Consider the following 23908-nt stretch of genomic DNA (forward strand, 5'->3'; position numbering starts at 1 on the left):
GACTTTGCCCAGATCTACCTCAATAATGGTTTAAAGATTTCAGGTCCAGGAATTTATCCAAACCTTTTTTAAATCCAGTTGTACTGCTTTTACTACATCCTCTTGTAACAAGTTCCAGAACATAACTATGCAATGTGTGAAAAAATATTTTCTTCTATTTGTTTTAAAGTATTATTAACTAACATCATGATGTGTCCCTTAGTCTGCACTTTTTGAAAGGTAAACAACTTTTGCTTACCTGTTCCATTCCATTCCATTCAATGTTTTGTAGACTGCCATCACATTCCCCCCCCCCTTTTGCTTTTCCAAGCTGAAGAGCCTGAAGCTCTTTTGCATTTCCTCATATGAATTTTGTTTCCCCCTTGTGGAATTAAGATACAAATAATAGAGGCTGACTGAATTTCAGTTTTGGCACTGAAACCGGCTTGAAATTCCGGCACTCATGGTGGCCATTTTGGCAGTAGAGATGTCTGGGACGAGAGTGATTAAAACGCTCTTGCCCAGGTTAGGCCACTAGACCATCAGGGCACCTGAGGTAGGATGGGGAGGAGTTGGCCGACAGGTGGGGAAGGAAGTAGTGTGTGGCAGCAGTAGGGGGGTGGAGGCTGGCTATGTGTGGTAGCAATGGGAGAAGGGGAGGGTAGGGCTTGGCTTAGCTGCTTTCGTTTTCTGCTTCATCCAAAACTGAGCGGTCAATTTCAGTCGTGGATTCAGTTTCAGCAGAAACTGAAGATCTCGGGTTCAGTCAAGCCTCTGTTCCACAATATATTTGAAATGCTGTGACTAGTACCGCACACAATACTTAAAAAGTGCAACATTTGTTATTTGACAATACATATAGCAACCAATAAAGGAAACTATATAATTAAGTAGTTTTCACAGTAGACTTAAAGAAAGCAAATATTTTCCTTATCCTTTTACGTTCCCGTGTGTATATATTTGTGGGAACTGCTTGTATTTGTGTATATATATAATCTCCATTCTGTACTATATACTATATAAACTAAAAGACACTTTTATGTTAGGCTAATATCCTTAATACTGCAGCAAGTTTTAAATGATTGAAAAACTCAAAAACACTAAGATGGAGTCAACAGTCCAGCAGCGAGAGGGGTGCTATCCAGTCTTTTGCATTGAGTGTCACATGTATGATTATCTCCCAGTTGGTGAGATGTCATATGTGTGTGCCTGATGTAAAGAGCTCCTAGCTCTCAGGAGAACGTGTCCGTTCTCTTGAGGCTAGAGTAGCAGACTTGGAGGAGCTGAGGGAGACAGAGAGGTACATAGAGACCTACAGGGATGTTGTAGAGAAGTCCCACCTCCAGTCTGGTAGCCCCTGTGCTACCTTGGAGGAGGGAGGTCTCCTAGAAGGAGAGCATCACCCTGGTGAAGTAGGAAGTACTCCTGTAGCCAGGACCTGCCCACCAGGGGATGTACAATCCTCTCACACCGAGCATATGTCTCCCAGTGCTGCCCAGGAGGGAAAGGACAGCTATTGTAGTTGGTAATTCGATCATTAGGCATATAGATAGCTGGGTGGCTGGTGGACGTGAGGATCGCCTGGTGACTTGCCCGCCTGGTGCGAAGGTGGCGGACCTCAAGCATCACCTAGATAGGATTTCAGATAGTGCTAGGGAGGAGCCGGCTGTCTTGGTACATGTGGGTACCAATAACATAGGAAAATGTGGGAGAGAGGTTCTGGAAGCCAAATTTAGGCTCTTAGGTAGAATGCTCAAATCCAGATTCTCTAGGGTAGCATTTTCTCAAATGCTACCCGTTCCACGCATAGGGCCCAAGAGACAGGCAGAGCTCCAGAGTCTCAATTCATGGATGAGACGATGGTGCAGGGAGGAGGGTTTTAGATTTGTTAGGAACTGGGCAACATTCTGGGGAAGGGGGAGCCTATTCCGAAAGGACAAGCTCCACCTTAACCAGGGTGAGACCAGGCTGCTTTTTAAACTAGAAACAGGGGGGGGGGGGGGGGGGGGGGGAGGCCGACAGTTGCTCAAAAGCGCATGGTTTGGGATAAGGTATCTTTCAAAGATATCACCAAAACAGGGAAGATAGGGTATCCTGATAGTGAGGTTGCAAAAGAGACTGTAGTAGATCAGGTGTCCTTAAATAAAAATCAGACAAAAGATTGCAAATTAATACTGTCAAGTACTAAGCATGATGTAAATAGGAACAACAAACAGTTTGAAATGTCTATATGCGAATGTCAGGAGCCTGAGAAATAAGACAGGAGAGTTAGAATATATTGCACTAAATGAAAATTTAGATATAAAAGGCATCTCTGAGACCTGGTGGAAGGAGGATAACCAGTGGGACACTGTCATACCGGGGTACAAATTATATCGTAGTGATAGGGTGGATCAAATTGGTGGAGGGGTAGCATTGTATATTAACGAGAGCCTTGAATCAGATTGAAATTCTGCAGGAAACAAAACACTTATTGGAATCACTGTGGATTGAAATTCCATGTGTAAAGGGGAAAAGGATAGTGATAGGAGTGTACTACCGTCTGTCCGCCTGGCCAGGATGAACAGACAGATGCAGAAATGTTAAAGGAAATTAGGGATGCAAACAAACTGGGCAACACAATAATAATGGGTGATTTCAATTACCCCGATATTGACTGGGTAAATGTAATATCGGGGCAGGCTAGGGAGGTAAAATTCCCTGATGAAATCAAGGATCGCTTTATGGAGCAGCTGGTACAGGAGCCGACGAGAGAAGGAAAAGTTCTAGACCTAGTCCTTAGTGGAGTGCATGATCTGGTGCGGGAGGTAATGGTGCTGGGGCCGCGTGATAATAATGATCATAATACGATCACATTTTATATTAGCTTTGAAGTATACATAGGAAATCATATACATTAGTGTTTAACTTTAAAAAAGGAGACTATGATAAAATGAGAATGGTGAAAAAAAAAAAAAAAACTTAAGAGGATCAGCTGCGAGGGTCAAAAATTTACATCAGGCATGGATGTTGTTCAAAAACACCATCGCCCAGGCCAAATATATTCCGCGTATTAAAAAAGGAGGACGGAAGACTAAACGACAGCCGGCGTGGTTAAAAAGTGAGGTGAAGGAAGCTATTAAAGCTAAAAGAAAATCCTTCCAGAAAATGGAAGAAGGAACCGACTGAAAATAATAAGAAACAGCATAAGGAATGTCAAGTCAAATGCAAAGCGCTGATAAGGAAGGATAAGAGGGATTTCGAAAAAAAGATTGCATTGGAGGCAAAAACAGATAGTAAAATTTTTTTTAGGTATATTAAAGCAGGAAGCCGGCAAAAGAATCAGTTGCACCGCTAGATGACCAAGGAGTAAAAGGGGCGATCAGGGAAGACAAAGCCGTAGCGGACACATTACATGAATTCTTTGCTTCGGTCTTCACCAAGGAAGATTTGGGTGGGATACCAGTGCCGGAAATGGTATTCGAAGCTGACGAGACGGAGAAACTTAATGAATTCTCTGTAAACCTGGAGGATGTAATGTGGCAGTTCTACAAACTGAAGAGTAGCAAAACTCCTAGACCGGATGTTATTCATCCCGGAGTACTGACAGAACTGAAAAATGAGCTTGCGGAGCTATTGTTAGAAATATGTAATTTATCCTTAAAATAGAGTGTGGTACTGGAAGATAGGAGGGTGGCCAATGTAATGCCGATTTTTAAAAAAGGTTCCAGAGGAGATCCGGGAAATTACAGACTGGTGAGTCTGACGTCGGTGCCGGGCAAAATGGTAGAGACTATTATTAAGAACAAAATTACAGAGCATATTCAAAAGCATGGATTAATGAGATAAAGTCAACATGGATTCAGTGAAGGGAAATCTTGCCTCACCAATCTATTACATTTCTTTGAAGGGGTGAACAAACATGTGAATAAAGGTGAGCCGGTTGATATTGTGTATCTGGATCTTCAGAAGGCGTTTGACAAAGTACCTCATTGAAAGACTCCAGAGGAAATTGGAGAGTCATGGAATAGGAGGTAGTGTTCTATTGTGGATTAAAAACTGGTTAAAAGATAGAAAACAGAATAGGGTTAAATGGTCAGTATTCTCAATGGAGAAGGGTAGTTAGTGGGGTTCCCCAGGGTTCCGTGCTGGGACTGCTGCTTTTTAACATATTTTTAAATGACCTAGAGATGGGAGTAACTAGTGAGGTAATTAAATTTGCTGACAACACAAAGTTATTCAAAGTTGTTAAATTGCGGAAGGATTGTGAAAAATTACAAGAGGACCTTACGAGACTGGGCGTCTAAATGGCAGATGACGTTCCACACCTCGAATATTGTGTTCAATTCTGGTCGCCGCATCTCAAAAAAGATATAGTGGAATTAAAAAAGTTGCAGAGAAGGGCGACAAAAATGATAAAGGGGATGGGACGACTTCCCTATAAGGAAAGGCTAAAGCGGCTAGGGCTCTTCAGCTTGGAGAAAAGGCGGCTGAGGGGAGATATGATAGAAGTCTATAAAATATCGAGTGGAGTTGAATGGGCAGATGTGAAGCATCTGTTTACGCTTTCCAAAAAATACTAGGACTAGGGAGCATGCGATGACGCTACAATGTAGTAAATTTAAAATGAATTGGAGAAAATGTTTCTTCACTCAGCGTGTAATTAAACTCTGGAATCGTTGCCAGAGAATATGGTAAAGGTGGTTAGCTTACCGGAGTTTTAAAAAGTTTTGGACAGCTTCCTAAAGGAAAAGTCCATACACCATTATTAAATGGACTAGGGGAAAATCCACTATTTCTGGGATAAGCAGTATAAAATGTTTTGTACTTTTTGGGGATCTTGCCAGGTATTTGTGACCTGGATTGACCACTGTTGGAAACAGGATGCTGGGTGTGATGGACCTTTGGTCTTTCCCAGTATGGCAATACTTATGTACTTATGGTACTGTGTGCGTGCTGGCTACATATTGTGTCTGTGGAGGAGGTAGCAGGTAATGAGGTAGTTGTAGAGTTGAGGCAGTATATAAGGTGTTTGGTCAGTTGAAGGGAGGGTGATTTTTGGGTTCATGGGGCAATTGCAGGGGGATAATTTAGTTATTTATTGAGTGGGACAGGTTGCAAGTTGTCAAGCAGTTGCAAGGGATATTTTTTGGGTACAGCAGTATGCAGGGAAATGAAGCAGGTAGAGGTAAAAGGAAAAATTAGTTCTTACCTGATAATTTTCTTTCCATTAGTCCCAACAGATCAATCCAGAGACTTGTGGGTTATGTCCTTCTACCAGCAGATTGAGATACAGAGAGAACTTCAGAGATAGCTATAGGTAGCCATGTGCAGCCAGCTTCTCTTCAGTATGGTCGATACCAAAGCAGTGGAAATTCAGAATCCCAATAATACAAACACTCTCCTGCCCCTGTGAATCCAATTTGCAACCTCAACCGCCAAGGCAGGAGGGCAGTATACTACCAGAGTGGAGACTGCAATAATCTTGTGTTTATACATAGTCTTCAATTTTGTCTCTTTTTTTTTTCTTTTTTGAAGGACAGAAAACAAATGTAGGAACTCTTCCATTATGTATCTACTAAACTAGAGACTCGAAAAACCTGAACACCCCCCCCCCAAAAAAAAAAAAAAAACCACACAGAAATTGTTTGATAAAGGGAGGGCTTCTGGCTTGATCTGTTAGGACTAAAGACAAGAAATTTTTCAGATAACTAATTTTTTTCCTTCCATAACATCCCACAGATCAACCCAGAGACTTGTGGGATGTGCCAAAGCGGTCCTCAAGAAGGGTGGGGTAAATCCATCCCAAAAGAAAGGACCAACGCACCAAAAGCCACATCCAGACGAGCTGCCACGCCCAATGTATAATGTTTGCTAAAGGAATGTACTGAAGCCCACATGGCGGCCCTGCAAACGTCCTCCAAAGAAACCAGACGAAACGGCATGGGAAGCAACTTGCGCCAGCTGCACCTGAAAGGGAGGAGACCTACCTGCGGCTAAGTAAGCCGACACTATCGCCTCCTGCAACCAACAAGCCACTGTGGCCTTGGGACACCATATCCCCTTTCTTGAGCCCAGCACAGAGGAAAAAACAGGATGTTCCAATCAGCGAAATTTGGTGACTTCGAAGTAGCACGTAAGAATGCGCCGAATAAGATACCGTAGTGCCCGGAACTCTGAGGGGTAGTCCTTCTGTCAAAATGCTGGTAACTCCTCGCTTGGTTCACATGAAAACGTGACACCACCTTGGGAAGGAGGGCACCATCCGAATGAATAGCCCCGCTTCCGTGAAACGTAGAAAGGGGTCTCTGCAAGACAAGGCTTGTAGCTCCAACATGCATTTGGCCGAAGTGACAGCCACTAGGAAAACAGTCTTCAAGGTGAGATCCTTCAAAGATAAGCGATCCAAAGGCTCAAAGGAGGACGCTGCATCGCCCATAGAACGAGGTTCAGATTCCATGTCTGTACCACCGGCACCCTAGGCAGCCACAGATGGTTCACACACCGGAGGAAATGGACGATGATCAGGTGCGCAGCTAATGAAGTACCCTTAAAGCGGCCTGTAAAGCAGACCAAAGCCACCAGCTGAACCTTCAAGGTACTTAAGGATAACTGACACTGAAGCCAAAACTGCCAGAATGGCAGACGAAGAACACCAAGTTTCAAACTTTTGCCAGACTCTGGCATACACAGTGGAAGTGGAATGCGTCCTATCCTGTAGAATGGCCATAACAACCTTATCCGGGTAACCCTTCTTCCTCAGATATACCCTCCCAACGGCCAGGCCTTAAGACCAAAGTGGGAGGGATCCTGCATTTGAATGGGGCCCTGAATCAGGAGTCCATCCTGTGCAGAGAGCCGCAGAGGACAATCGGCTAAGAGGCAGATGAGGTCCGCATACCATGGGCGCAGAGGCCAATCCAGCCCACCATGCACTCTATCATGGGCCATGGTAAGAAAACAAAGACAATCCAAGGGCCTATTCTGCAGTAGGGCATCAATTCCCTCTGCACTGGATTCCCTGCCCTTGCTGAAGAACTGTGCTACCTTCACATTGGTCCTGGTGGCAATGAGGTCCATCTCCGGCCTTTCCCAGTGGTCTGTAATCTGCTTGAACGCCTGGGGCGACAGTTTCCATTCACCCAGGTCCAACTAATTCCAATTGAGGAAGTCTGCCTGCACGTTTGTCGATCCCGCTATGTGCGCCGCCGAAAGCAGGGTCAGGTGTACTTCCGCCCAGTGGCAGTGAACCTCTGCCTTCTGTACCAGGGACGCACTCTTCATTCTCCCCCACCTGTTCACGTATGCTACCGATGTAGCATTGTCCGATAGCACCCACATGGGGGGACGCCCATAGAAAGCTGAGAAACTGCCGGAGTGCCAGGCGAATAGTCCTCTAATCCAACCGGTTGATGGACCATGATGCCACCACCGGGGACCAAGCCCCCTGGGCGGTCCGACCTAAACAATGAACCCCCCCCCCCCCAACCGAATAGGGAAGCATCTGTGGGCACTACCACCCAATCCAGTGACGCCAAGGGGCAAACCCATTGCAGATGCTCTGGAGCCAGCCACCACTGTATTGCTGACCTGGCTTGTGGTGTCCACGGCACCTGGACCTGATAATCCTCCGTCAGAGATGATCACCTGCTGAGGACAGATAACTGAAGAGGTTGCATGTGGTTCCTGGCCCACAATACCATATCCAACGTGGCTGCCATGGAACCGAGCACTTGAACGTAATCCCAGACTTGTGGTGCCGGCTTCTGCAGGAGACTCTCCAGCTACCCCTGGAGCCTTGAACTGTGCGCTGCCGGTAGAGATACCATCCCTGCCCGCGTGTTGAACTGCATGCCCAGCTACTCCAGCGACTGTGACGGCAAAAGATGTCATTTTGGCAAATTGATCACCCAGCCTAGGGAGCGGAGAAGAGAGATCACTCTGTTGCCTTGATATTCTCCTCATAGGATGGTGCTCGAATGAGCCAATCTTCCAGACAGGGGTGCACCTGAACCCCCTCCTTCCAGAGCATTGCCTCAATAACCACCATAACCTCTGAGAAGGTTCTGGGCACTGAAGTGAGTCCGAATGGCATCGCCTGAAACTGCCAGTGCTAACCAAGCACCGCAAACCGAAGAAAGCATTGATGAGGGGGCCAAATGGAGATGTGCAGATATGCCTCTTTCAGGTCGAGAGTAGTCAAAAATTCCCTGGGTTGTACTGCGGCAATGACTGAGCACAAAGTTTCCATTCTGAAGTGCCGAATCCATAAGGCCTCGTTTACCGCCTTAATGTCCAAGATAGGGTGCCCTTTTTGGGCACCACAAAGTAAATGGAGTAACGACCGAAGCCACACTCTTCCAGCAGCAAAGGATGCACTGTGGCGTAACAAATTGTTTAGGGTCTCCCACACCACTGCCATCTTAGCCTCGAACTTGTAGGGAGACTCTAGTAAGAAATCTAACAAGGATCGGGCAAACTGAGTTTGCATCCGTCCTTGATTACCTCCAAGACCCATTCATCAGAAGTTACTCTGGCCTACTCCCGTAGATAATGGGACAGTTGGCAGGGAATGTGCCAGGGACCCATCATTGTGAGCCTCTCGCGTAGGGCTGCATTCTACGGGCTGAAACTGCCGATCATCACTCGCCACAAAAGAACTGTGACTTCTGCTGAAAACGAGGTTGCTGTGGGGTTATCTCCCTCTTCCGACAGCAATTCTCCCTCGAGGATCCATAGCCCCTGGGGGGGGGGGGGGGGGGGGGTCCCCTGAAAGGTGGGCATTGTCCCCATCCGACTCCACTGAGATGGCATCGAAATCCAAGGCCTCTATCCGGGGCCACTTAGGCAACAAAGGCTGTGGCAAGATCTGGGAGGAGAGTGAGAAGTATCTAGGCCCTGTGAAGTCCTGACTGCTTTAATAAGAATGCTTTGTGCATAAGTAGCACCAACCCTGACGAAAACGGGGCCCCCTCATCTCCAGAAGCTTGCGCCGGGTCATCAAGGTGATAGGAACCTGCCTGCAGAAAAGCCTGCTCAGATTGAGGGTTTCTCACCGCCATGTGCAATGCTGAGTGCAGCAGAAAAGAGCAAACAGCACTGCATCAAAGCGCACCATAGATGGGCCGGCGGTTCCCGCTAAACTGGGAACTGTCTCCTCCACTTTGCCCAAAATTGGGCTACCTGCTCCCGCCAGTCTCACTTCAGGCGCATTGCGCCATGCGCACGTGTTGTACCCGTCAGCTGCTGCTCGCCAGCTTCTGAAGACACTGTCATTGGGAGCACTGAGGGAAATGCTGCGGTCCCCACCCAACCAAAAATCAAGTGCTGCAAAGTGCTCCTGCGTCTGGTTCACTTTGGGTTGTTGGTTTTTTTTTTTTTAAATACTGTTCTTGCAGAGCTTACCTTAGCGGCCTGATGCTATTTTATTTATTTATTTCCAGGAGGCAGGAGAGAGCAAGCAAGTGCCAAACAAGTAGGACACAGGAGGCCGGTAAACCAGGGGGGGGGGGGGGGCACACACCTGATACCACCAGGTATACCCCCCAATAAAATTCCCATGATCTTGGACCTCAACCCCGATCCAGGCTCAACAGGGACTAGTTGGATGGGCTAGGAGCTGGATCAATCCAGAGCCGCACAGTTATGACCCTCCATCGGTTAGATAAATACTGAACAGAAGCCGACTGCACATGACCACATATAGTTAATCTCTGAAGTTCTCTTTTTCTCTCTCCATCTGCTGGTAGAGAGACATAATCCACAAATCTCTGGATTGACCTGTGGGATGCTATGGAAGTAGGAATTCTACCTTTTAAACTGCTCTCTAACTGCTATGTTTCACTCTAAGTTTCTGTGTTACAGAAGCAGGAACTATTTATCCCTATAGAAATTACTGGACTGAAGGGAACTTATTTCTGTAGAACCCCTAATCTGATTTGCCCATTTTTAAAAAATGTAATGTGTCCTGTCTTCTCCTCATGCTAAAGTCCCATCTCATTCTGTTAAATTTTTAGAGCATTATTTTGCTACCAGACAGACTGACTTGACCCATTTTGTATAATTGTTTTCAATTTCCACTGGGTTGAAAGGAATAAAAAAAAAGTTCCTTACTACAAAATAAATGCTTAGTGATTGATATCAATCATAAATAAATGGCAAATGTATCTATGTTGTCTGCTTGGGTGACCATTTTTATGCACCCTGAATAGCTTAGTAATAGATCCTGCAAGAATCCATCTTTTTGTGATTAGTGTAAGAAGCAATAAAATTACCTGACAAACTAGTTTTCTGAGAAAGCCCATGTTTCTTCTTTGGATTGCACCAGCACAATTTACTGAACAACCATAAGACCTTGTGGTGAGATAAAGGCAAACATTGTTCCTTTGTCCAGAACACATTCTTTTTGTTCTCCTTTTCACTGATGGGTTTGAGTCCAAGTTCATCTTTGTTGTGACTGTTTAAAATAACACAGTAAAATCTTTCAGTTAGCCTCTATTTGAAAATCATACCAAAAGAAAATCACTGGTTGTGGCCATCACATGACAATTGTAATGGAAGAAGTCACAGGATCACTTGTCACCCCTGGAAAACAAACAGGAGAGATTATGAAAACATTTATGACAAAAGTCAGAAGCAAAATTGAAGAGAAATTTAAAACCACTTTTTCTTAAGTTATGTCCAGTCCCACTACCATCCCTACTCAGGGTCACTCGGTGGGGGGGAGGGGGACAACCACCACCTTAGGAGCCCAACAGGCAGGAAATGCAGTGTCCTGTGCACCAAGGCACCTATGCCAAACCAATATCTACAGTGCTCACTTCCCCTGCGCCTCAATATATCTTACTGGGAAGGGAATGAACTGCTTCAGGCCACTTTTTCCTAGGATACAGTCACAGGGGCAGGGCTCAGCATCCGTCTCAGGCCTAAAGAAGTGTCTTCTTCTGCATGGAGGAACAAACTAAGTGACTTGGAGAGGGAGAATGTATGAGAAAGGCAGAGAACTGGATGGGGGGGGGGGGGGGGAGAGAGAGAGAGAAAAAAAAAAGAGCCCATGGTAATAGATAAGCAAATCTCCTTGGGTGCAGCTATCAGAGGGCCCAGTGTGCTGCTGACTGAATGCTTGCAGGAGAATGGGCTTACTGGCCCCATATTCCTGCTGGTATTGCACAATACTACTTTAAGAGAGCTGTGTTCTCTCCCCCTAACTTTGATGGTTCCTTAGATTTTGGGTTGGCTTCACATAAATTATAAAACAGATTTCATGCATAGCACGTTCTTGGTCTCAACATACAGGAATTCCAAGTTTACACATTAGTTTATGATGATGAAGTACACCAACGTTGAGTCAGTTGAGAACCTTTGCTGGATGTACAACCACTCCCAAATATGAGCTAGATCTAAGTTTTATAGGAAAATGTTATTTTGGATTCTAGCTTTTTGCATTATAATCATGGAAGACCAGCCCAGGGGTATCAGACACCCCAAGTCGGTGTTCTTCAATGCAAGTCTAAGGACAGTCACTGGCCCCTGGGCCATCTCTGGGATGGCCCCCATTGTCTTCCTGATTTTTTTTCTGCTACTCTACCTCTTTACCCAGGTTCATGAGAAAAAGGAGAAGGTGGATGGGGTGGGGGGGGGGGGGGGGAAGGGCGTGCACTTGAAAGACAAAGCATTTCTCAGCAGACAAAAGAGAATGCATTTAGAAATGCTCACAACCTTGAGGATGCCCTCCCAAATGAAATTTGAAGGTGGGCTGGTGGAGATGATGTCATTGACACAAACTGGACTGATTCTTTGGGATTAAAGGAAAGAAAATTATCAGGTAAGAACTAATTTTTCCTTCCATTACTTCACCAAAGGATCAGTACAGACTAATGGAATGTAAAAAAAAACCTCAATTAGGGAGCGAATGTGATACCCCTGCAGTAAGGACTTTAGCTCCAAAAGAGGCATCTGATCTGGCCGCCACATCTAAGCAATAATGTTCAACAAAGGAATTAGAGGAAGATCACGTAGTGAATCTACAAATTTCCTCCAATGAGAGAGCATGAGGTTCCGCCAAAGAAGTAGCATGAGCTTTAAGGTCTAATAGAGAAGCTTTGCCTGACAGCAAGAAGATGAAGAAATAGCTTCTTTCAACCAGATAGCTACTGTAGCTCTTGATGCAGACATACCTATGACAGTTGCCATTCCCCTGGATCTAGACAGATCCTGCTGAGGTAGTCCGCCTGAGTATTCAGGGTGCCTGCTACATGGGATGCTGAAATTAGAGAAATGTTCTTCTCTACCCACTGAAAGAGAAGAAGAGCTTCTCTGGCCAAAGAAATGCTCTTGGTTTTTCTCCACTTGTTGATATAAGAAACTGTCATCACGTTGTCTGAAAAAACTCAAACTGGCTTCCCTCTCAGAAGGCAAAGACTAGAAGAGCCTTTCTGACTGCTCTGAGATCCAATCTGTTTATGGACCAAGAAGTTTCCACATCCGACCATCGATCTTGTGCAGTCCTTTGAAGACAATGAGCCCCCCCAACTGAACAGGCTGTCATCTGAACGGAGGACACACTAATTTAGAGTGTTCAGAGGATTCAGCCACCAGTTTAAACTCACTCTGGCTTGGTGCATCAAAGGTAACAACTCCTGATAAGCTTCAGAGAGTAGGGACCAGCAGCTCAACAGTAAAGATTGAAGAGGATGCATGTGGAATCTGGCCCTTGGGATTACATCCAACGTTGCCATCATGGACCCTAGAACTTGAATACAATCCAATGATGTGGGGCAGGGAAGAGATAAAAGAGTGGTAATCTGATTCTGAAGCTTCAACTGACGAGTCATGGGAAGAAAGACCTTCTCCACCTTCATAATGAAGCGGACCCCCAGATACTTGAGAGACTGAGATGGGTTCAAATGGCTCTCACTGTTGTTTATCAGCTATTTTAGGGAAGAGAGCTGAGAAACTACTTTGAAAGTAGGGCAGTACCACATCCACTGGGACAGTTGTCCTTTTAGTGACTACCGTAATTAAGGCATCCACTTTCAGCAAAACAAACTGTTCTAAGTTAGTTGATAGAAGGGGGTAAAGTTTAGACATAGTGCTTGCCACTTTTAGACTAGAATTGGGAGTGTCCCACTGAGCCACAATGACTTCCCTCATGAATATAAAAGAAAGATTTAGAGGGTCTTTTTGTATTAGACATTATAGAGGGGGCCGAGGACGCGGCCTAAGCAGGAGACATAATATTTTAAACTTCCATACAATTGTGACTATTAATAAGGGGAGTTCTTCCTTAAGAACTAACCTAGCTGCTGTGGGATCATCACCCCCCCCCCCCCCCCCCCCGTACCAGGCATATCTGGTTCATGCAGATCAGTAGAAAATGAATGCTCAGAAGTTACTGAATCTTTCCTCAGAATCTTGAGAAGATGAAGATGAAGGAGAAAGCTCGTCCACTCCTTAAGGGAATTTCCTCTTTTTTGAAAGATTCTCTTCAGAAAGCAGCTGTTTGTTCTAATAGGAAAGCCCGATATAAAAGGAGTACAAATTCAGGTGAAAAGGGTCACGAGAAAGCCCCCTGACCCAATGAGCAGGCTCCAGCATCTTAATTTTGGCAGAATTTGTAATTCAACCAGTTTAACACAAATGTTACACAAACCTGATGGCGACAGCTAACTATCAAAGTAGAAACAGCTTTTTACAAGTTCAGGCATGCTCTAGTACTCAGTTTGTAGATAGGACTTTACAGTGCCTATAACTTCCCATACCAAAGCTAATTCTCAAAGAGAAACACTAAGAAAAGCTTTTCTTTTTTTTTTTTTTAATTTAAGAGGAAGGAGAAAATCAGCTAGGGAAGAACAGAGGCACAGAAGTGGTAATGAAAGAGCAGAGAGGAACCTCACACCACTAGGTTTACACCTGAGGCACAGCACACTCAATCCCAACTTAACTGACCCTAGTAACAGGACAAATGACCACAGAGAGTCACAGAGCTACACAGGGAATGTCTATCTGCCTGCTGGAGATAGAGAATACTGGCTGAGATCTAATGCACAGGTGCTTGTACAGCACAGCTCATCAGTGTTCTCTCTCTCCACCTGCTGGCGGATGGACACAACCCATTAGTATGGAGTCCAGACTGATCCTTTGGTGAGATAATGGAATTAGAATGTTAATGGATACTTCCAAAGTTTTAGCAATACCAGCAGAAAAGCAACCATCGGCACAGACTTTGGATGCATATGAGGTTTTATGTATGAAAAAGTCTTGGCTTCATAAGCTGAACAGAGTTAGGAACTGCTGGCATACTGGTTATAGTTGGGAGTGGGCGTGTTGTTCCAGAAGGTTGTGTTTTTTTTACAGATTGTTTGCATATTGATTTGGTTGGTGCAGAGGTGAATATATTGCAATTCAGAATTGGTTTATGTGTTGTGTTTGGTGTATGTTCCTCCAGAAGTATGTGAGCTGGACAGATCAATTTCCTTTTTTAGAGTTTTTAATGGGATTGTCTATTGATTTTGTTGTTTGTGTCTGTTGGAGGATTTTAATGAGCTTTTTAACTTTGACGATCAGATCTTTAAGGAGAAAGAACACTTGCTGTTTCATTGTTTGTCAGCTTTTCATCTGGAAAAATTGGTCTCTATACCTACCCATCAAGCTGGGCATGTACTTGACTTGATTTTTGGTAGCACCAGATGTTTTAGTGAATTTGAGCGGATGTGTGGAATTTAATCTTGATTGTTGAACTGATCACTATATGTTGACTTTCAGCTTGAGTTTTGTTGATGCTGTGGCGCAAAAAAAAAAGGGTTATGATCGTAAGTTGAGTATTCGGCCACATTTTGAGATAGAGGATCTTGGTACTGTGTGGTTGCCAAATTTAATTGTTTCTGAAACTTGTTCATTGAATGAGGTTTTAGATGTTTGGAATACTACTTTAAATACAGCATTGGATGTGGAAGCACCTGTGAAAGACTGTCCTTAAGAGTAGGTAAAAGGCTTGTCCTTGGAGATCTGCTGCTGCTGTTGTATAGGTGAGATATGAACTATGACCGGCAGAGACTTTAGAAAAAAGACATTGACCCAATAAAAGAAAATCTCATTTACTAAAATCAGCTAGATTTTTCAGTTACCATACCTTAACAAAATAAAATGAATGTGATTTAAGAGCAAATTTAACATGGCAATTATTGGGGGGGGGGGGGGCAGCATATCTTTTGCAGGTCTTACATTAAAATATCTATTGGCCATGGTACCCTGGTCACAATTAGCACAGATACACATATATAGGAGGCAATCTAACTGCATGATTACTGGTAGGCACATGCTATGATACACTCTTCTCTGCTTGACAGGGTCCACTGCCTGGTAGAGATGAGAGAAGTACGTGGTGAAGATAGACACTGTATCTCTACTAGTGTTATATAACTTGCCCTGAGGGTCATGGAAGGAGGAAATTGTCCAAGTCCCTCCCCAGGCTTTGACTAAGCATGCAAGCAACCCTCCAGGCCTATTTCTGAACCAGTGGAAATGGAATTTGCAAAACAAGAATGGGATACTTTCTCATGCAATAGAGAGTTCAAGGTGACCTGCACCAAATGCAAAGTGTTCCTTAGTTTATTGGCTATACAGAGACAGGAAACATGAAATGTTGACTATAATAATCTAATTAGTCTACCTTAAATTTATTCACGCAGTCTTGCGCTGCTTCCAGGAAAGTATTTTGAGCAAAGCCTGGTATAAAAACAAAGCGCAATCCTTTTTCTTTGCATAAGAAGAATATAGATGAGAATTTTCATGTTTGTTCCTGCAGTGCTGCAGAATAATCATGAAAAATGAAAATTGGGGCATCCTCATATTTTAAGGAAGTGCGTTTTTGTTGAAACCCCCATACAATTTTTATTTTATATACACAATTGTGAATACGATCACCACCCATGGTCGGTGACAATCTTGTTTCAGGCGCTCTCCAAACAAAGGGCTCCCCACACTGTCGGAAGGAGCAAACTCTTTGCTTAGCCAGGACTCTAAACAATGGGCCCAGATTCCATTTCTGCAGGAACTCCGGTAAGCCAACTACCCTCAAATTGCTCCGTCGAGAGTAATTTTCCAAGCCATCAAGGAGCTCCACATGATCACATACTCGACGCTCCAAGGTCTCCAGCGATCGCGCCCTGACTTCTGATTCATCCTGTAGGTTAGACATCCATTGTTCTAATTCTGTGGTGTGCTGGTTTGTACCTGCCAGTAGGAGCTCTAAATGAGTGAGCTGCTTGGAGAGCCTGCCAAACCTCGGCTCTAATGCAGCCACCACTACCACTGTTAGATGCCCAAGTTGTTGCTCCAAGAACGTAGCACAGCACTCCTGCCCTCCCGCCGACATCTTGTTGTTGGAGCTCCTCATGCACAGCTGTTCCTTTTTGGGTGGTTTCCTCGACGTTGTGGGCTCTAATTTCCAGACAAATTTGTCCATGACCTGTTAATTATTATCTGAGTGAGATTTATGCTAACAACGTATACAGAAAGTGGTATATTTGGGCTGATGAAGGTGGGGGACCCCAGAAACTGACTGTGGCACAACTGTCCCAGTCAGTGCATCACATGATCTCCAGTCTATTACATTTAAAGCCACCTATTCAGCATCCATCAGTAATATGGGATCTTAATCTTGTACTTCAGCAACTCATGTTGCCTCCTTTTAACCAATGCAACCTGCAGACTTCAAATGTGTTACTTGGAAGACTGCTTACATCAACAGTTGGTGAGATTCAAACTTTAGTTTATTATCCTCCATACACACAAACATTACATGACAAGGTGATTTTGCGATCGTATCCAAATTTTTTTTTGCCAAAGATTGATTAATATGAGGAGAGGAAACAATCAATAATTTTACTTTAGATTGTTCAAGAGCACTAAAGATTTATTTTCACCGCAATACTTCTCCACAAAGACCAGTAACTAAACGTACTATCTCCAACTGGATTATACAACAGCTCAAAATCATCATCCAAACAATATTCCTCATGTCTCCACTCACAAGAGCTATGGTGGCATCTGCAGCACCTGCATCATTCAGCATTAATGATATTTGCAGGGCAGCAACATGGACATCAGTTCACATCTTCATTCAACATTTCTGCCTGGACACTGCTTCCATTACCGATTCGTTTCGGACAAACACTTTTGGCATCCACTCTGTGAATCAACAACTTGCCTGCTCCTCCGGACACACGTACTTTATTTTATCTGAATGACCTCGGTAGATGATGTGTTTTGCTGCCTTGTACCTGTGTTTAGGTTGGGAGTCTTCATCTGTGTGGCTACAAGATCTCTGTCCATGGAGAAACAGAAGTTGTTTACCTGTAACGGTAGTTCTCCGTGGACAGACCTAGCAACATGCCCCACGCGCCCTCCCTCCCGAATTTGTCGATTGCTATTCATAAAACTGACAGGAAAGGGGGCGTGGTTTGTGACTATTTCTACTGTTCATACTGGAGTGAGATTTTAGGGACATGCACAGCAGGCTTGTTAAAAGCGTTACAGACCTTGCAGAAGCACCGGGTCGGCCACGTCACAGTGACGTAATTCATCTGTAGGGCTAGAAGATCTGTCCACGGAGAACTATTACCGTTACAGATAAGCAACTTCTATTTCTGTGGCTGCTGGATCTATTTTGTTTCTTTAATTGCACCTACACTTTGCTCCTACCATAAGCGACCACTCAACCTTGTATAATAACAAGGCTAACGCTGGCTTTCTAAATACATTACAAATAAAGCAACCACTACTTTAACTTAGTCTCCCCTAACACGCCTTATTTCGCCTAGTATGCACTCCCTCCGGGAATAGTTTTATAAAGCGTGAGAACAATTACAGTGATTTTCACTCATTGAAAAACTACTGAAATCTTAAGCTTATTATATTACCAACTACGATGAAAAAGGAGATAAGTGTTTTCCTTCCAGGCGCATTCTCTTATCTTCACCTCAACCAAATTCAGCGCCATAGACCACCCCAGCAATAAAAGACAGAAACCTCTTCCGGCATGTAAACGGATATCCTGCACTCCAGCACGCTGATTGGCTGATCTGTTCACCAAATGCCTTTTCCTGAGCGCGCGATCAAGTTCAGCCAAATTATTATATAGTGTTGAGAGAGGTAGTTGAACTCCTTGGGTGGACTGGATGAATTGCGTCTTTCTCTTCGGTCACCATCTTCTTCCTTATCGGTGGTTAGCTGCGCTCAAATTCTAGCGGTGAACAGAAAAGGGGATGATGGTCCGAGCGATCTGCAGCTATAATTGTCTGCGAGGTGGGTTTGCCAAGCTCTGAGGTATGGTTTTTTTCTTTTCTGTTCAAGAGAACATCTCTTGACAGCTTTTCTCGTCTGTATTGGTCTATGCAAGAAGGTTTAGTAGACAGGAGATGAAGTGACGTCAGAACGCTGAAACCGATCAGGTCAGTCTAAGTTTCCCCTGCCTAGCGCCGCGGTTGTCCCCGTTAATTCACAACAAAGCAAGCAAACTTATGAGCTGCTACGTCCACCTTGTTCTTTATTGTTGGTAGCATTTTTATTTAATTTCCTTTATATTTTCAAACATACGGTGTACACAGAGGAAGTATAATAACTGAATAACTTTTCATAGGTAGAGTAGTAATTTGTTATAAATCTTAATCAGTGGTCAGTTGGAGGGGCTGGTTACATTTAAAGGGACACTAGCACGTGTTATATTCGTGTAGAGATTTTTTTTTTCTCCTGGTAATGGGCCACTAAAACAGACATCATGTTATGAGAACCAGGTGCTCAACATTTTTTTTGTTCCTGTGCCTAGATCAAAAGAGAGATGGTTTGTAGGAACTTGCTCCTTCTGTTTTGAAGAATACAGTGGTAGATTATAAAAATGCACTTAATTTGTTTATTATTATTTACAACTGGTTGATATACAGCAGAAGTTAACCAAGTCAACTTCAAAATTATAATGTTAATTATATGACCGTGTCTGCCTCTTATGGTATGATAAACTGGTCCTGGAGTTACCCAAGGCAGTCAGGTTTGTCAGGATATTGACAATGAATATTCATGAAAGATCTGCATACAACGGAGGCCGTGCTTGTTATGAAAAGCTTTGAGTCTTACTGATCTGTACATCTGTTGTGTTATTTTGATGGGTGGAAACAGTCAGGTGGGCTTATAGGGAGGGAGGGGAGTACGGGAGAGGAAGGGTTCTTGTGGTATGTTCTCTGTAAAAGTTTTTATTGTATAACAAAATCACAAAAATTCACAAAATTATATTGTTGGGTTTCAAGGCCCCAGTTCGCCACAACAGTTCACCACACGCCTATCAGTGGAGAAAAAAACCTCAGTAAAGCGACCCAACCGGCATTACTTCTAAGGTATGGCCACAGCTCACCATCATAGGGAAAAAAACTCCACTTATCGCAGTGTAGGAACGTTATCACTATTGGTCCCAATGTCAGTGAAGCCCACTAACATTCGGTCCAAAGGCGGTACGTGTAGGGCAGTGCAATCAAACCCTCCACAGTAATGCTTAAAACCTTTGTGTTCTTCTCAACCTTCCAATCTGGTCCTCCGCCACCTGTAACACTCCCAGATGCCCAACAGGGAGCCTGTGTTTCACTAAGAGCTGCGTCAGGGGGTATCGCACTAGGAATCTCAATCCCAATCCTGTGTCGTGGCCAGTCACAACTACCAGTTTTTATTGTGCCATGTTGGATGGTTTACTGTTTTTGTTTTTTTCTTGTTCTGTACGAAGCTTATCAACCAACATGTTTTGTTTTTAATAAAGGTGATTAAAACATAAAAAATAAGTTACTGAATTCTATTATTCTGTCTCACTGTATTTCCAGTTTTGGCACAGTATAAGCCATCACAAGAACAAAATATGAGAAAACCAATGGACTGCATTGGGGGCTTATAGCCCATTTAGTTAGGTTTCAACAAATGAGAGATCTGTTTGACAGAAAATATTTGTATTATTTTGACTTAAAACCACTTGTCACTGAAACGTGCTCAAACAGAATAATCCATTTGTGTATCTATAAGATAAACTTCTACAAAACAGATGAAGATGTGATTCCATGTGTCCCGATGAAAGGAGAGTTTATTTCTACTTCCATTTAGTGTAGAAAAATGAGCACAAAATACAGTTTAAAATAGCTGTTTTAGTGATATTTCATTATTTCATGATATTTATATTGCTAGACTAAAACAATAAATATCCACTATATGAAAATGCCCTAAACAATTTTTTTGAAAAATTCTTATAAGTGGAAGGAAAAAATGCCTCAATGAGCTCATGAATCATATAGATTTAAAAGAACTAAACAGATCTGAACAATCTTCTCTTCATCATTGGCCAAAAAAACCTTCCATCTTCATGTGTCATTCCCAAATTCAATCGTATTTGTCTTGATTCAATATTGTTTCTATTTTTTGTTATTTTCCACTTAATTACATTTTGTGATTTAACTAACAAGCAGAACACAATTTCACTGATTGTGGTCTATGTGATATCGGTTATAATATAACATCAAAAGTCCATCACAGTATTCAATATCAATGGAGGCACTTGTCTTTAAAGGCACTGATAGACCCTGTGCTGGACCATATTCTCCTCACTTCTCCTAGCCCCAGGCCGATGATGGCCTGTGTTTCACACTGCTGCTTCAGGGTCCTGGTGGTGGGGCCGCTTTTGGATCGGTCACATGTCTGCTTCTTCTTGCCTAACTTGTGCATCATACAGATGTACACAGAGGAAGTGTAATAACGGAATAACTTTTCATAGGTAGAGTAGTAATTTGTTATAAATCGTAATCAGTGTGTCATTTGTAGGGGCTGGTTATAGGGACACCATAGCATGTGTTCGTGCAGAGATTTTTTTTTTCTGCTGGTATAGAGCCTCTAAAATGGATGTTATAAGAATCAGGTGCTCAACATTAAGAATTTCTATTTATTTATGACATTTTTGTCCTGCAATCAAACGTGAATTAGGTTGAAACCTGGAAGCATTTAAAATCTTTTGATCTAGAGACATGAAAAAAAAAAAAAGATGGCATGTGGGAACTTGCTTTTTGTTTTATGGTTTGCAGCAAGATATAAAAATGCACTTGATATTTTATTTACTACTGTTTAAAAGACAAATATTTAATAATGAGGGCAGGGCTACCTTCATGCAGAAATCCTGAGTCAGTCTAAATGTGCCAGCATTGTCCAGTTTAGCACACAATTAGCTCAAGTTCATACAAAGTTAATTATGTTCAGTGGAAAATAAATCTGTTGTCTCAGGCTGCTTTCTAGGTGAATATTCCATCACCGTTTCATTATTATTGCCAAGTATTACATATTAAGGGCATTTGCTTTAAACTTTGTTTTTAATTTGTTTATCCAGTCCTTAAATACACATGATTTTGCTTTTTAAATCCAAAGGTGAATCCTAAGGGAGGTGGAACAATTTAGGTATAAACTGTGTTGTTTCTGACTTGCTTTGGGTCCTGCTGATCTGTACACCTGCTGTCTGGAATTTTGGAAGATGGAAATGAGAAAATTAAGTTTTGGATGTAATCTGTAGAAGTTGTAGTTTACTTTTGCAATGTGTGTATGGATGCCTGTTCTGGTGTGTGCGTGTGATAATAGTTGGATAACTGTATGTACTTGCGGCTTTGATTTCTAAACATGCCAGACTTTTTTTTAAATGCCCAGTTGGGTATGCTAATCTGTTTTGTTAAATGTTTCAGGCATAGCCATCTACTTGCCCTCATGATAGAACTGAATTATATTATTTTGTTTCTTACATTTTCAAATGTAAGCCACATTGAGCCTGGCTTTGGGAAAATGTGTTATATAAATGTTTTAAAAAATCCTTTATCCTCCACTTTTTAAGATACTACCTATCCAGCTGGATGGTGATGGCATAAGGAAAGCAAATTTGGTCCAGTGAAGACTAACTCAAAATAACCTGTTTCTGGGTCTTAGTATTACGATATTGAAAATATGACCATACCATGCCTCTGTGGTTATGTTCCACTAATAACTTAAGCGATTAACTTGCTTTCTTGAAAGGATTATATGAACTTTGGATACATGACTAGGGACACTTACTTATTCAACATCACAATTCCTCATGTACAGCCACAAAACAACCTTTAGGGTGGATAGCGTTCACAATGAGCTCTTTTTATTATCAACCAGATAGAGATAAAGTTTTCAGTTTTGGCACAGTATAATCACAAGAACAAAATATAAGAAAACCAATGGACTGCATTAGGGGCTTATATGTTTAGACAAGAGAGATCTGCATGAAACAAAAATAATTATTTGTATTTTGACTTATAAAACCACTTTCCCCTGAAACATGTTCAAAACAGAATAATTAATTTCTATATGTTTAAATCGTTTTTATTGAAGATAAACAATAATTTATGATTGTTGTATACATTCTATTATCAAGACTGTCATCCAGTTTTCAATGTCCATTGTGTATCTAAAATGTAAACTTCTACAAAACAGATGTGATTCCATGTGCCCCAGTGAAAGGAAAGTTTAATTTTACTTCCATTTAATTTCTATATATTCCGTCTTTTATAACACCAGGCTTCCCAAAGCAGATTATAACAACAGTTAAGATAAACCCATCAGGAAACAGGATATCCTCACTGAAATTTGGCCATCTGTATTGTATAGAACAGTGTTGAAAAATGAGCACAAAATATAGAGTTTATAACTGCTGTTTATACCAGCTACAATAATTTTTTAAGCTGTTTTAGTGATATTCAATTTGATATTTATATCTTGATATGGGAAGCTTTCAAATAAATTAGAAAACTGTAAAATAAGTTAATAAAAATATTTTGTCCTCCACTTTATAAGGCACTACCTATCCAACTGGAACAGCTTTAGGATTTTTTACAGATGGGCTATGCATAGGCAGTCCATTATTTCTAATAATCTTTTGTTATTGTTTTGGGTGTACCAAAACGGTAGCAAGCTCCATCTGCTGGCTTCAGCCTATATAATGGACTAAATAGGCTCACCCCATCACCTGTTTTCATCCAAACTCCTTGGGGACTGTTGTGTTCCCTTATCTTCCTCTCCAACAGAGTCTCCAGCTCTAGTGGGGGAGTGTTTAGTAGTGCCTGATAAATAATCATCATATTTAAATAGGACTTGTTTCTTATTTACAGTTTCGGGCTTTACTGAAAGTAACATAAGAATTTGTTCTGAGCGATTCATGCTATTGCTCCACAACAGCGACGATAGAAAAAGTTTGACATAAAGGAGCTTACCTTGCCTAACCTACTGTCGCTGTTCAGCAGAGCCTATTACCAGCAGCAGCAGGAGGGTCTGTTTTTACCTCCTCTACCACCACCTTTCTTTTATAGTTCTGCTATTTGTTCATTTCCTTCTGTGAAGTACGTAGGGCAAACTGAAGTGATGACTTTGGGATCCTGCTTTGGGATGGTGGCATTTAAAATCCTGCACCAGGTGATATATGAGATGTAATATAGCCCTGGTGGGAAAATAGACCAGTTGGAAGAAACGAAGTGTAGGCTGTAGAGTGTGCGATGACAAAAAGCCAGGGATGTAGGGTCAATGGCGAGGGGAAGAACAACTGAGGGGAGAGAAGAAGCTTTAGAGAACTCTTAAAGGAGAAGGGGAGAGTAGTTTAGGTGGATATAAGGTATAAGGAGAGAAGAGGAAAAGGTAGAAGCAGGGGAAAACAAACAATGTAACAGTGTTGTAACGTCTACTTGTTTTGCTTTCAGAGTTCATGATGAAGGTGATCTTGTGAATTACCTCTGTACAGAATTCATTGTGCATAGATTTGTTGTTTCCATATACTGTCTTGTGAAACATTGCATACCTTCAAAAACTGCAAACCTAATATTTCTTTTAAAGTGCCTATAACACCCCAAAGTTTTAAAATTCTAGCTTAGTT

At 42.5% G+C, this 23908-nt stretch overlaps 2 protein-coding genes across 4 annotated transcripts in view; one reads left to right on the top strand and one right to left on the bottom strand.

Moving 5' to 3' along the window:
* DCAF17 (DDB1 and CUL4 associated factor 17) overlaps positions 1-17968 on the bottom strand; it is a 163710-nt gene extending 145742 nt beyond the window's left edge. For 2 of the 3 annotated variants that reach the window (XM_030210498.1, XM_030210496.1), the window contains exons 1-2: positions 17880-17968; positions 10233-10414 (exon numbers count right to left, since the gene is read on the bottom strand). In XM_030210498.1, the coding sequence (XP_030066358.1) occupies positions 10233-10403 (171 nt within the window). In that variant the 5' untranslated portion in view covers positions 10404-10414; positions 17880-17968. Of the gene's footprint in view, positions 1-10232; positions 10415-17498; positions 17559-17879 lie in introns of those variants that run through there. The other variant, XM_030210497.1, reaches the window with a different exon arrangement.
* A 51-nt stretch (positions 17969-18019) lies between these two features.
* METTL8 (methyltransferase like 8) overlaps positions 18020-23908 on the top strand; it is a 61863-nt gene continuing 55974 nt past the window's right edge. The window contains exon 1 of the mRNA XM_030210442.1: positions 18020-18264. Within this exon, the coding sequence (XP_030066302.1) occupies positions 18225-18264 (40 nt within the window). The 5' untranslated portion in view covers positions 18020-18224. The remainder of the gene's footprint in view (positions 18265-23908) is intronic.

The sequence above is a fragment of the Microcaecilia unicolor genome, chromosome 7 (assembly GCF_901765095.1).
Source record: "Microcaecilia unicolor chromosome 7, aMicUni1.1, whole genome shotgun sequence".
Lineage (NCBI taxonomy): Eukaryota > Metazoa > Chordata > Amphibia > Gymnophiona > Siphonopidae > Microcaecilia > Microcaecilia unicolor.